Here is a 14,610-nt window from a genome sequence, read left to right on the forward strand (position 1 = left end):
CCCTAAAATATGCAACATTATCTTAATTCATATAATAGTTATTTTTTAATTTACTGAGTCATATAATATTTTATTAGTAGTAACATGTTGTGATTCTGTAAAATCAAGTCATTAAAGTTTTGCTAATAATGGTGAAAAAAATATATATCAAAATTTAAGAAGTAGTAAACACTCTAACATTTTTTTTTCATCTGTACACTGAAGAATCTGACTGAACTATGATACAACACATCAGTGCTGGTGTTATTTCTGACATTAGCACCAAACTGATAAAAATCTGCATTTTACGACTTTTAATTAGCTCAAACATCTGCTTTGAAAAATCTTTTCTGAAAAGGCGTGGCTTATGTGACATAGAAACCCACCATCGGTAGGTTTCCAAATCACAAACTTTATATAAAAGGTAGAATGTTACTGCCTCTAACTGACTTTACCATTCAGAGACCACTCCCATCCTCTCCTGCACCTGCACTGCTTCGGCTCAGAGAGCTCCAGCTTTAGTAACGCCTGTGCTGGAGCAAACGGCCCAAATAGGTAGTGCTCAGAACCACCATGCTCCACCACCACACTACAGCCTGCTTCAGGGGACTCTGGAGGGGAAAAATTCTGCAGGACTCTGTTTCAATCTCTGGCAAGGGGACGTCACCGTCACTCCCGCCTCGTCTGGAAAACCCCGTCCTTTACCTCTCCCTCCTCTCAGGACCAAACTGCTCACTTTCTGTGCATTTTTTAATTACTGAAATGGGTGGAGTTAGCTTTGAACTGGGGGGTTCGCTTACACTTTAAATTAATTATTGGCTTGAAGGATGATATAAACACGCATACCAATAAACAAACAAAACAAACACATGTTGTTAAATAGAAGAAAAATCCCAGTTACTTCCACATAAACTGGAACCAGTTCCAAAACTGCCCAACTTCAACTGTTAAAATCAGCAAAGACTAAGTCAACTGGGTTTGCTCAAAGACTGAACTCAGCCTAAAGGGGCAGCTGTGGATCACTTGTAGAGTCTTTGAGTCGGAAAGTAGTGGGTTTGATATCTAGTCCCTGCAGCCACGTTAAAGTGTCCTTAAGCGAGACACTAAACCCCAAATTGCTTCCACTGCTGCATCCGCGGCATGTAGTGAAGATGCTAAAAAACTGATATGATAAGCTATTGTTAATCTTTGTGCGTACTCTTGATCACTTTGTCTCCTTGACCTAACCATCAACTTGTATTTATGTAACACTTGAGTTAACTAATCCTGTAAGAAAGATCTACAGATCTGCTCGTCTTTGATAAGTCGGTCAGATCCACAAGTTCTGCCTCCATAATTTTTGCCCACATGTTTTTACCTTGGGATATCCATACCAGTGGATGTGTATGAATAAGACTGTTAAATATTGACGGCTACTTTACATAGCAGCCTTTGGCATTAGTGCATGGTTGTCAAAAGGTAAATCTGACCTGGAAAAAAGAGCTGTGAGTAGTCAAATGATCAGTGGTGTAGGCAGACTTTTTTGACTTGGGTGGCCCAACTGTGGCTGTGACTTATGCGGGGATGGCCTGGAGAGTGTGCTCACATACAAGAATGAATAACATTTATTTACCCTGTCTTATTTCAGTTAATGCATCAAATCAGAAATTTAACTCTGAGTATCCTACAGATGTTTAGTCCTGTGTAATTCGAACTTCAATTTTTTAACTTAACTTTAACTAAATTTTCTTACTCAAACTTTTTTTTCCCTTCTTTAACTACCACAACATCAACCTATGATATAAATCCTCTAAGCTAGTGGTTCTCAGTTGATGGGTTGGGACTTGAAAGCAGGTTGCAAACTGGTGCCTGGAAAAAAGAAACCTTTGGCAAAATATCATAGGTGTGTGGAAGTTCAAGCCAGACATGTTTCCAAGGAGCAAATTCTGGATGTTCTTTTGAGATTTTGTCTTATTTACTGTACACTCATATCTAAGTGAGAAATATCTTGATGAAATCTGGTTTTCTCATGATAATGTCATTATTTCTCAAGATTAAAAAACAACCAAAATCTCCTTTATTAGGGAATAATACATTCAAAAAACATGTTTGCATGCATACCTTCCTGAAATTCTGTTCTGTCTCTTTGTTATGTCATGTTTTTTCTGCATTAAAGTCAAAATTTTTATTGAATGTTTTTCAGCGGCTGAAAAATGTAAGAAATTTGGGTTGCGGTGTCACCTTAAGAAAGTGGTGGTGGGTCCTATAGCTAGACCAGTTGAGAACCACTGCTCTAAGCCTTATTTCTAAAGACTTAAAAAGATGTCAAGTCATATCAGCCTTCAACACATCCTAAAAAATGTATTTAAGTAGAAGTCTTACCTCTGACAACGCACATAACCAATCATAGCCTAGGCCATAACAGTGCAAGACAAGCTAACAACCATAAAAGTGCCAAAAAAAGGCAATTAACCATTTAAACATGAACAATTTCTATGATCATTACATCTTATATCCAAAAACAGAGCACCTAGTGTTAGTTCAGGCAGGCCATGGAGCCAAGCACTGCCATATAACTGAGATCAGCTCATCCCAATATCTGCTATATTTATGCTGCTGTAGCTTGGTTACACTTTGCTGCTCCATCTGCAAGCTTCTTTTTGTAACCCTCCTCCACCCCAGCTCCTCCTTTATTCTGCTTCTGACCTAGCCGGTGTCATTTTATTGTCACTGATGCCTGCTCTGCTCTGGGTGGTTGCTGCTTCTTTTCCAGTCTTAGGCTTTCCCAGTAAGCCCAGGAAAGGCAGGAAAGTGTGCTGTCCCTGCTTGATGTTTTTCACAAAGACTCATGGAAGGGCAGGGGGATCCCAGAACAGTCACACCGCCAAGTATAGATAACAGTATTGAGTGCAAATAATTAACAAGAACAATATTTATGACTGCAAATCATGCACATTTCTTGAAAAGTGCTCTTGACTTAAAAAGTATTATAACAATGTCACTTTTATATTTTTAGAAGCATTGAGTATCATCCAGTTAAAAGAAGTCTGAATGAAAACAGAGACACACCAACATGAGCGCTGTTGGTGAGGTCAACACCATTCTGCTCTGACTGCTAAGGTGGCTTCAAAACTGGACTGCATCCACTCACAGGCCCTGAAGTACATATAACAGCACATATCTGTGTTTTTCTACAACAACTGTGTTGGACACACAGTTTCCCCCTTCCCCATCCTGTCATCCTCTGACTCCCCCCTCTGATATAAAAGTTAACACAGCAGAACACCAACTGCATCTCCTCTCTCTCTGTGACCTGACTGACTGCAGATTGCACTGGGGGACATTAATTTTTAGGGTCCTCTAATTCCCACTCTGGATGACAGTGGGCCTCAAGGGGAGGGGGGGACACACAAACGCACAGAGCTGGTGGCCATGACCTGAGTGCCGCCATCCTGGCGCACATAATGAGGGTTAAAGAGACGGTCATACTCGAAGAAGAGCTCATCAAATAGAGAGAGGGAGAGAGAGAGAGAGGTTGATTAATCAACAGAGGACCCCTCCTCCTCCTCCTCCTCTCTTCTTCTTCTCCTTTCTTCCTCCCTGACATGTATTTAGAAGCTCATTATGCTGTCCTGTTATAAGGCCCAATAAAGGCTAACAGAGCTCGACAGCAGAGGCAGTTTGAAGAGTCAACTAAGAGCTAAACAATCTCAGCAGTAATAATACCAGGAGTAAGATGTCAGCTGTACAGACCCTCTGCAGGCCTGCATGTCTGTACAGAAACACTTAGATATTTCACTTATAAATGATCAGGTGATTGGAAGAAAACAGCTGAAAGTGTTTTTTCTTAAATAAAGGGCCATTTATTAGCTAATGTTTAATTACTTAGTTGTAATTGACTGAAGTTAAACCTCGTGTTTCTGGAAAATGAGCACCAGTGAGTGTGAAATAAAACATATGAACCAAATTAGTATTTCCACATTATTACCTTTGCATGAACAGTTTTTAAGAGAAACAATCATTTTTGCCTAAAAAAATAGTTTTATCATGGATGATTTTGTTGAAGGAGAAAGTCTTCTGTCTTACCAGCTTGTGTGCAGTCTAGGTGGGCTCCTGCGCTGTGGGGACGTAATGGGGCAGATTTGACGTAGCACCTGCACCAGCAGAGGTCATCGACTGTTAACATATCAAGAAGCCAAAGTTGAAAGGTTAATAGCTCCTCTGCTCGTGTGGGCGCTAGGCCAGGATGTGGTGGGAAAAAAAAAGGGTAATATCTGAATGACGGGTGAGGAAGGGTGAGGACTAGACGACACTGGGAAGGGAAACTCTGACTCCTTTCTTTTTTAAAAAGCTGCAGACCTGACAGTTTAGTGAACTGAGCTTTCTCCTGACAACAAACTGAGTCAGCAGCAATGAAACACAACAGTTAGTGCTCTCTGCATGAAGGAACGTACCATTTAGTCTGGTGTGTCTGTTGGCCCGCACACGGAGGAAAGTCTGCAAAACACAAAAGGAATAACATCAGTTCTTCAACTTTAATTCTTTGTTCTTTTACCACACATAAATTATATTTGCTGCTGTATTAGAGCATACACTATCATCTCTTCACTGATGTCCTCTTAAACTGATCATACTTAAAATCTAAGTATATAGCCTATATTTGTACTTCAGCAAGTTGTTTCTTTTTCATTTAAGTTTTCTCTTTTAATAAACTTTATTTTGTTACATAGTGTAAGGACATAAAACATGTAGGTTTATAAAGCCCGTCTAAAAATCTTTTTATTATTATTATTATTATTCAGTTTTAAATGACTGGTTTTGCCCTGTAAAGAGCCAGCTACTTTTTGGAGGTAAGAGTTAAGAACTGCAGTTTTCGTCCATAAAAGTGATGAATCACTGTAACTTCATTAAGACAAACACTGTTTTTATTTTTAAGTATTCACTACATTTTTTTACAATGTTACTCATTTCTAGTTAACAGTTGCTTCTTAGTATAAACCAGTACTTCTTAAAATGTGGGTCGGGGACTACTGGCAGGCCCTAAAGATGCTGCAGATGGGTCCCAAGTGATCATTAACAAGAACAAATAATCACCAAACTTAAAAAAAAATGTAAAAAAAAGCCCAATTTAATTGACCATGGAAGACTTGATTACATGTCATTTTAAGACTCAGAGGAAACAAAAGAAGTATTAACTCATATCACTTTTTTATCATTTATTATTTTGTCTGAACCGGTGTCACGATTTAACTGGTATTGGATTGACTGGTAACCTTGCAAAGCAGATGGATATGCCCGTTTCCTTGTTTCTCACTGGTGAATCCATCTTGCAAAGCTCCCGTCTGAGCTGTTTGGGCCCGGTTAGAGTGTGGACCAGTCAGCGACAAAGGACAGTACTTTCAGGAGCAGCAGAGTCGTGTTGTAAGCAAACAGCAACAAGTAAATAAACAACAAGTACACCGGTTTCTCCTCTGTTTAATGTTACTGTTGTACAACAATAGTATGTTATTAGCGCCACCAACGTAAGCAGCTGGGAAAAGTCCTGTTGGCATGGTATGCTCCACACAACATAGCTCTTTTTGTGTCTTCATGAGGACAAAGATGTTTTTATGTGTGGATGGGATTATTTTTGAATATGGATGAGGAAAAAACTCTGGTTTTAAAAACCGTGTGGACTAGGCCTCAGTCTGACACCTACCCCCTGGGAGCATTTGAAAGCATTAAAAAGTATTATTAGGAAAAGTCAGTCTATATTCATTGTGGGTTTTTTAAGTCATACAAAGGCATCAGTGTTAATATTAGCCTGCTTCATAACCAGCTAAAAAGTCCTCTCAGGAGCTTTAATGAAAAAAAAAGTTTATCAATCCTATTATCTCTCAGTCTGAAATGTTTTTTTTTTTTGCATTTTTCTGACCTGGTATCGATCCGAGTGGACGTCCTCAGACGGTCGTGGGGGCGAGGTAGGAGAACCTCCTTCACGTTTGATGTGAAAAGACAGCGAGAGAGACTGGATAGAAAAAAAGAAACAACAATGAAAAAAAAAAGGCAGAAAGATCTCTAAACTTTTTTCATGATCTGAGCTGTTTACCTTCGGCGTCCTCATGAGGTGGTCGTGCTGCACTGTGGTGGTGCTGTTAAGAAAAGAGATAACAATACAGACGTTAATCTGTGAAAGAAGCAAAGGCCCAAATCACATGCACTGTTCCCTTAAATATAAAAACTAAACATTGTATTTAAATATCAACTCAGAAAAAAAAACCGCTTTCAACCAGAAGGATTTTGTCTCTGAGTCTGTGTAAAACCTTATTCTACATTCACGTCTGTCACAGAGAGACTGTACCGCACACAGACTTACACACACACACATTGTCCCCGTGGGCTAAGTTCAATTTGAAAGCATTACTGTCCACGGAGCGGTCGTTAAGGAGATTTGGAGTGTAATGTCTTTATTGGACGAATCATTCTTCTGGTCTAAGCAGCAGGTTATGTTTGTGTGTGTGTTTTACTCTCTGACTCTGTGTGCGTGTGGCTCAGAGCAACCATTAGCAGGACATTATCCTCCTTCCTTATGATTTGTAGACTGGAGGCCGCAGGCTCTAATATGAAATATGTAGGAAACAATGAGGCAGCTTGTAAACATCACACGCAGGTGACGGGAGATACCACCTGAGGAAAGTGATGGGGGAGGAGGGGCAGCCTCTAGATACTAAATCTGTCAGCTTTAATTATCACCTGAACAGAATAGAAAGTGTGGCAGAGCAGGAAGAAAATGACAAATGGACTGACAGAGATGGATAAAAAATGAGGAAAAAGATGGTTTGAAGGCCCATTTTATGATAAAACCACCTGAAGACAGTGGACACAGACACATTTAACTTATGATACCTGATCTGTAGCTGTGTGAGTTTGTTCAGCTCCTGCTCCATGTGCTCCTGCAGCTCTCCTGGTCTGAGGACAGTCTGGCACACTGGACACACGGGGGCCTGGGCGTCATACAGACCCTTCACTTTACCTAGATGACAGGAGATAAGACAGATAAAAGAAGAGCCAAAGGAGGAACTGCATTTGGGGGGTTTTCAAAAGAAAGTTTAACATTATTATTATTATTATTATTATAACAATGATTTCTTTCTGTATCCAAAGATTAAATTAACTGGGAGCACAAAGCTGAGTGAATGAGAGAGATGTGGGACACAAGCCTATGTTGTGTTCTGATTGTTTCCGGCAGTAAAGCTCTAAATAAGCTACAAAGGACACATCTTTAAAAGCAGTCTCCTGAAGTAGAAGTAGTGCTGCAAGTGTCACTGCTCTTCCCACCATCACAGCCTACTTCTGCTGCATGTTTAAATCCCCAACTGGCAAATATGCTGTATTAAGTCCCTTTATCATCTCATTCAAATTAACACATTACTGTAGAATAGAGAGCAGAGGAGAGAGACAGCAATGTCTCCCAAGCTGCAGCCTTTTTTCACATCACCTCCGTAAATAAAGGCAGCATGCTGTCTGGTATATTGTTTAGAAATTACACAGAGCTGACTGGGGCAAGTAGCCCTGTTAATAGTTAATTAATAGTTAATTATAAATCAGAAAAAAAAGATCTCAGGTCATTTTGTAGGCAATATGAGTTTTATTAGACATCCTGCCGTGATCACAGAAATTTTCTGAGTATGGGCAGGTGCATGCTGGTCAGCTGTGAGTATACTGTTATTTCAGTACAGCAGTGATGAGGTTAAAATAATCAATAATGCTACAAAAAGCTTGTGATGTTACTTTTGAGTTAATCTGAACTATAAGGACGGTGCAACGACAAGCCTGTCACTGATCAAATTGATCTTGATATAACATGCAGGATTTTTTTTTTTTTTTAATAACTTGCAGTTTAAAAAACTCAAGCAGCCAATTGATTGGTCGAGGGCGGCTGTAATATCAGTCAAACAAGTTTTTCTTTGGTTGACTACAGACCGAAAATTTATATCAGCAAAGATCTATTTTTAGTAGGGCTGTATTGCATTCGGCCCAAACCATCATGATTTAGGGGACAAAATATCACTGAATGAATTCATCCAAACAATTGAAAAAGAAAACAAAAGCAAAGAAACGTGACAAATATTACGGGATGTAAAAGCAGAGCGGTTCAAAGACATTACCATTGCTAATACATTTTGAAAACTATGCATGTACTTGTACTAGTTAAAAACACTGACTTCAAGAATGTATTTAAGCACACTTCTCTGGCTCGGTCACAGCTAGGGTTGGGTATTATTGGGTTTTTTCTGATACTAGTGCTAAATCAGTTCTTTTTACATGGTGCTGATGCCTAAATGGTGCTAGAATTGATACACAGGAGAAAAAAAAAGTGTGTTGAAAGTTGGGAGAAGAGTAAAAGCTGTTTGAGTATCGTAAATGATTCTCAGTAGTATCTTACCAAAGATGCCAGTAGAACAAGGGATAAGAAAAAGAAACCAGTGTAACTACTTTGTGTAAGAGGCCCAAGCAAAATTCATACACCAGTACAGTAAATGTGTTAGTCAATGTGATTATTTCCTGTGTAAATTCACGCAGATCAGAGCTAAAATAAAGTGAGTACAAATAAATCATCAAATTCCATAATAAATTTCTTGTCTTTCATTTGGGGAGGCAGAGGGTAGCATGAAGATGGCGAAGTATTGACCAGCGCACTGGCTTACTGCCAACAACAATGTAAAAGAACACTTCGGAAATCATAACTGTGATACATCGCCCAAAAGTGTATGTATCTAAATTTACATTTTGCATTCTTTATTCTTATTTCAAATCAGGAGATATTAGGCTGTTAATCTGTGTGTTGCCTTTATTTTGCATTTTATTTTGTAGACAACATGGAACAAATGTTTCAGGAAACATTTCAGTCATAGTTTTAGACCACAGGGGGCGACAAAATCAACACCAACCAAATATTCCTCAGGAGCTTTAATGCCTTGGACAGCACCCAGTAAACAGGAAATAAGGTGAGAGAGAGGAAGCTGTACTTGAGTTACCACATGTCACCTCTGCTCATTAATTTCTAACCCACAGGATTTTTAGCTGTAAACAGCCACCACTGTTTGTTTGTGTGTTTACTAGACTTCACACTATTGACAGACAGTGACAGTGAGAGTAAAATCCGGTTACACTCACACACTCATATAAAGACACTGCGATGGCCCCCTTCTGTCAGCGTGCTGACATCATAGGCTGTCAATAGGAACATTACCCAAGAGGGCCGCTCGGCCCATTTGGTCCCACTGATGGATTACTGCCATAAGCAGCCAGCTGGGAGCCGGCGGAGCTCCACTATATCAAGATTTTACCTAGTAGATGAGGTGATTTACTCCTGAAAGCCATCAATCACACACATGGAGCTCGTAGGCAAGATGCACCTAATTTACCTCAGTCAAGAGGAAACAAATGACAGGGCTGGAAAACACAATTTAACATTTTGTGATGGGGAAAATTACAAGTGACTCTGACGGTGTCTGACCCCTCTTTTGGAAGGATGGTGGACCGTTCTCCAACTCTAAAATCCAAACACTTTCTCCAAGCTCCTGTCCAAATGAGCAAAACAAGGCAAACTCCAGAACAGACATGTGGCATCCCCTGACATCAGTGCAGCTATGAGCCCTCATAATGAGGAACCAAATGGGACAAAATGGCTTCTAAATAAAACATGGGGTGGAAAATAGAAAGGAGTCAGGTGTCCTTGGGAGAGAGTGACAGCTCTCCTGTTTTCACCCCCCTTGTCTCTCTCGCCTTTTTTGCATCCCCTCGTGGAAGCCTAAATGACTTTTCCCGACACGCATCGAGCGTTCCCGGGCTTTCTGCGCTCCGCCGCCCGGAACATGCAGGCATCAGTAAACAATGAAATCTTGGGGCCGAAATTGAATTTATAACCACATTACCTGCACAGATAACGTCTCTGAATGGCGCCGCGATAAGAGCAATGGGATTTGATTTTCAGGTGTTTTATTGGTCCACTTTTTGGATAAGCCCCCCTCTCCCCTCCCTCACACTTCACCTCTGCTCAAAACAAACATCAGATTAATGCTTCATGTTTGGATGTGAGGATGTGCATGTGCTTTTGCTAAGGCTTGACTCTCATAAATGACAGTTGTTGGTACATGACCACCTTTTTACACTTCTCCACTCCCCCTTGGCCGCCCTGCACCCCCCTCTCTGCCCACATAAACCCTGTCAGTGTGAGTCAGCTTCAGCCCCTTTTCAGCCTGGGGGGTCTCAGACACACAACAGGGGGCTGTAAAAGCTGCCTGTGGGGCTTGTTAACTGCTCCTCACTACGGCAACTGGCAGGGATGGATCGTCCCCTCTCTGTGCTGAGTTTGACTGGCCCGTCTCCAGATGGATTCACTGTCTCTGTGCATCTGATTGTTTCCTTTTTCAGTCTTTGTGTCTCGCCAGTTCAGGACCTCTTTTCCTGGATGTCTCGCCTTTGTCCAGCTGCCTTTTACTCTCTTTACTTTCTTATATCACCGGGGAAATGCATCAGCTGCTCTGATAAAAAAGATGTGTGAATCTGAGTGGTAAAATGTTAAAATTGGAATAACCTGATCAACTTTTAACAGGGGTCTGCACTAAATCATTGGGTTATTCTTTGTGGGTCCACCAGTGATACTTTTGTAGCCTAAACCATGTCCTCGTTTCCCTTCAGTCAGACAGCCTAGACTTATTCCATGCATAATCAGTTTACAATTGTGCATTTATGTGCAAATGAAGAACTTAAATATGTTTTAAATTTGCCAGTAAAATTGATAACTATGACTTTTAGGGGATTATCACACAGCTAGTACAAACATATCTATCCAGATACCATCAATATCTTATCTCCCAAGAGGACACATCCCTCTGGCAAACAACCTTTGATACATACCCCTAATTTTAAGAGCATCACAGGACAGCAAAGTTCATGTTTTGAAACCAAAAATGACATTCCTGTCCTCCTGATCCCCTTGTAAGATTGATGGTCAAACCCAGCCTCAGCTGTTCTGCATCAAAGACTAAATCTTGACTGGTCCGTGCTCAGCGCTCCACACTTAAACAGAGAGATCAGCATCCCGCTGACAAATTCTCAAAGCATGAAGTCCCCCCTGAGGGCCCGGGTAATAGCCGATGCCAGCGCCCATATGACGGCTGCCAGTTCTGCTGATGCAGACGGAGCGGAGATGCCTAACGTGACCTTTAGTGAATGCCACATCACATCAGACCTGGATGTCACCCGCTGACATTATGCCGGGGCATGAAAAGGCTGTTCTGCAGGGGAGACATGGTGATGAACGTCCCCCCGGTGACAAACCTGTGGACGTGCTCTAATTCTGATTGACGTGAGGGGGATTAGACGGCTTTGAATGGCAGGGGTACATATGAAGGAGCATCCAGGGGAAGATGTGGAGCTGTTCTGTATCAGCTGGGTCTGTTTTTCTCTGGTGATAAAGTGCTGAGACGACTCACTCCAACTGGCATCATTATCCCAATCATCAAACAATTCTCTAAGCACATCAGAAATCCCTCCATAAACTGGTAACAAGCACAGACTCTATATAACCAGTAGGCATGTAGAGATTGGCGGGGGGAGTAAAGTTAATGCTTGGCAGCTCACGCTGCAGCGGTGGGTTTGTGTAGGCAGGTCCTTGGCACATTTTCAGAGGAGATGGAGGGCTATAAAAGCCATTGGCTCCTGCCACACCTGTACTCCACCCTATCCCGCAGCCTGCTTCCTATTTAAAAGCATCACATGCAGCATATTAGTCAGGCTTTTTCACCGTCTGTGAGGTAGAAGTAACCTCTGAAGCGGAGGGGGGAGAGGGGAAAGTATGCAGGCCGCCGTTTGTTTTTTATTGGGGAAATAATGGCCTATTGAGAGGTTGGGTATTTAATGAGCAACATAATAGGGCCTGTAGTAACACATCTGCTATGAGCAGAGTCATTTCCTCAGCTTTCAAAGGCTGCTGCTCCAAGCCTTTGAAACACCAAGTCCACTTGCCTTTGACTTCTGCATATCTGCTTTTTATTAATTGCAGTATTGCTACACCGGTAATACATAAAAGGAGAATGTGCAGCTCAGGGCTCCGTGTTCAATCCTAACCACATTCAGAGACTGACAAAAGGTTGACTTCCTCTCCTGGCTTGACCTCAAATCTCTACTGTCCAATCTAATTCCAGCATCCTTCAAACTATTCCTCCTGCTCTGCAATCAATTGTGTTTAATGTATTAAAGACACTCACCACAACCACCGCAACCTTTGGCCCTAGCAGGAATCAATGCCTCGTTAGACCACTAATGATCATTCATTGACTAATAAGATCTGTATCAACCTCTTGTAGAGCATTGATTGGCCTTTGGCCTCTGTAGTGCTCTGTGTATTATGCAGACAACAGGAGACAGCAGCTGTAAGTCCCGAGGAGTCAGATGATGAAAAAGCTCCTGGTGGGAACGGACAGGAATCCTAAACCTCAAATAGACTCATTCAGAGGCACCTCAGGCCAAAACCCTTTTCTTCTGCCCTGCAGATCAATGGACATAACCTCTGTGACCACAGGTCAATCAGCATCCAACACCCTCCATTTCTCTCCCTCTTCCTCTCGTTCTTTCTCTCTCTCATCTTCTCCATTAGTCACTGCGATTGCTCCATCAGGTGCAGGCATGGTGCTGCATGCATGTGTCCAATCATGAGGTTGATGGAGAGAGGACTGTGTAGCTGTGCCACAGTGTCCCCAAGACCATATTTCCCTTCTCAGGACCGGAGGGCAAAGATCGAACCCTGCCTCTGCTCTGCTCCAGCCAATCAATCAGGCCCTCATTGAGATGCATGGCTCAATGATCTTTGATAGTGACTTACAGATGGGAGAGAGGCAGTGGAAGTTAGGACTGTCCTTGGGTATTTGCAGCAATATGAGGCTACTTAGAGTCCACCTCATGGGAAAATATCTGCAGAACTCTTTGAAGAGTTCTTTTTTAATTCTGTAACATTAATGACTGAAAGAGATCTTAACAGGTCAAATTAAGCAAACTTCATCCAGTTTGTCTGTGTCATATTCAGTCTAACTTTATAAAGCTGGACCAAGCAGCAACCTCTGGCCCTAGAACAGGGGTGTCCAAACTATGGCCCTAGGGCTAAATTTGGATTGCCGCCCATTTTTGATTGGCCTGCAGTAAATTCCAGAGATACAATGGAATATAGCCTGCATTAAAACATGAAGCTTGTGCAGCATGAACATGTTTTATACCATCTTTGAGCTAGTCCCAGTGTATTGATGCAGCCAGGAATGTGAATTTCATTGTGTTTTCTTCCTGAGATGATCCAATCAAACTTGGTATAGATAATTTTTTATGTTTCCTGATCAATTCTGGTGTATCTTTTTTTGTTTTTTGTTTCACTGTGTTTTCCCAGTGGTTTCACGGTGTGAAATCTAGGTTGATGATTAGTCTGATTAATTTTAAATGTACCAACAGGGGTTTAAAGATGGTTAACCTTACAAAGCCAATGAATCGGTCAGATTTCATGTATTTCATCAGACGAATCCATCTTGCAAATCTTCAATAAGAACTGTTTAGTGTAGCTATAAATTGAACAGACAGACCAGTGTCATCAGAGAAGAAAGAGGGAGTAGCTGCAGGCGTGGTTGTTCTGAAAGCTGGTAAACAGAGGCAGCTGGTACAGGTACAGGTAGTTCCAGACATCTCTAATCAAAATACGAGCACAGAACCACACTGGAAGCTTCTCTTGGTTAAAATTTCTCCTGTAAGTGAACAACAGTAATTGATGTCTGTTGAGCTTAGCAGTAGTTCACCCTGGGACATTGGCAGGACTACATAATATGTTTGTTAATGACCCATAATGAATGTTCCCTCTTTAGTTTTGTTTGTCAAGCTCTTGTTTCACCTTGGATGAGCTCTTGAATTTTGCCAGGTGGTGGAAGACATGGGGTTGCAAGTTATATTGAAAATCCGGAGAGGAAATACATGATTCTCCAAATGCTGAGAGGAATTGGAGCTCATTGTCTGGGCAGCAAATGCCAAACACACACAGTGTCAACTGTATGTTTGGTGACTGCTGTCTGTCAAAGTGTCTGCGGTCACTTTGAATCAAGAAGTTGCTGACAGTGGACAGTGATAGAGCTGTTCACTGCTGTCCTGTCATTCACTCTGATGCCATCCACCTGCACGGACCAGACAGGCATAAAATACTGATATCCTCCCCTGTCACTCAGTATCATAACGCTAGGAGCAATGCACCTTAGGGTGGGGATACATGGTTATTGAAATATTTTTCAAAATTTAACTCAAACTTGCACAAGCAGCAATTTTTTGAAGGTAAAATAAGTGACTGGTCAGCATTTTGATAATGCAGGGAAGGGCTGTAGAGAAAATTCCCTGATGTTTTCAGGGAAAGTCCTAATAATTGTTGCTGATGTAGGCTATTGATCATTATGAAACACAGCTTTGGGCCTTCTTACTCCGCAGTGTTTTCATTTTGAAATGAGCAGTGCCATCAACTGCTCAATCTGTTGACTCCTAACTGTAATAGAAAATCTGGGTTTCTTTTAATTTCCAAAAAGATTTGGAAATGTTGTGATATGTTTGGACTGAAACAGAACTACAGAGAGAGAGAGAGAGAGAGGG

General features: G+C 41.4%; 1 protein-coding gene across 1 annotated transcript in view; it reads right to left on the reverse strand.

The window, feature by feature from the left end:
• The window catches only part of rnf220b (ring finger protein 220b), a 40,356-nt gene that overhangs the window by 6,825 nt on the left and 18,921 nt on the right, over positions 1-14,610 (reverse strand). Inside the window, exons 3-7 of the mRNA XM_041792047.1 lie at positions 6,844-6,970; positions 6,047-6,089; positions 5,873-5,965; positions 4,413-4,455; positions 4,045-4,134 (exon numbers count right to left, since the gene is read on the reverse strand). Of these exons, the coding sequence (XP_041647981.1) occupies positions 4,045-4,134; positions 4,413-4,455; positions 5,873-5,965; positions 6,047-6,089; positions 6,844-6,970 (396 nt within the window). The remainder of the gene's footprint in view (positions 1-4,044; positions 4,135-4,412; positions 4,456-5,872; positions 5,966-6,046; positions 6,090-6,843; positions 6,971-14,610) is intronic.

The sequence above is a fragment of the Cheilinus undulatus genome, linkage group 7, assembly GCF_018320785.1.
Source record: "Cheilinus undulatus linkage group 7, ASM1832078v1, whole genome shotgun sequence".
NCBI classification, from domain to species: Eukaryota; Metazoa; Chordata; class Actinopteri; order Labriformes; family Labridae; genus Cheilinus; species Cheilinus undulatus.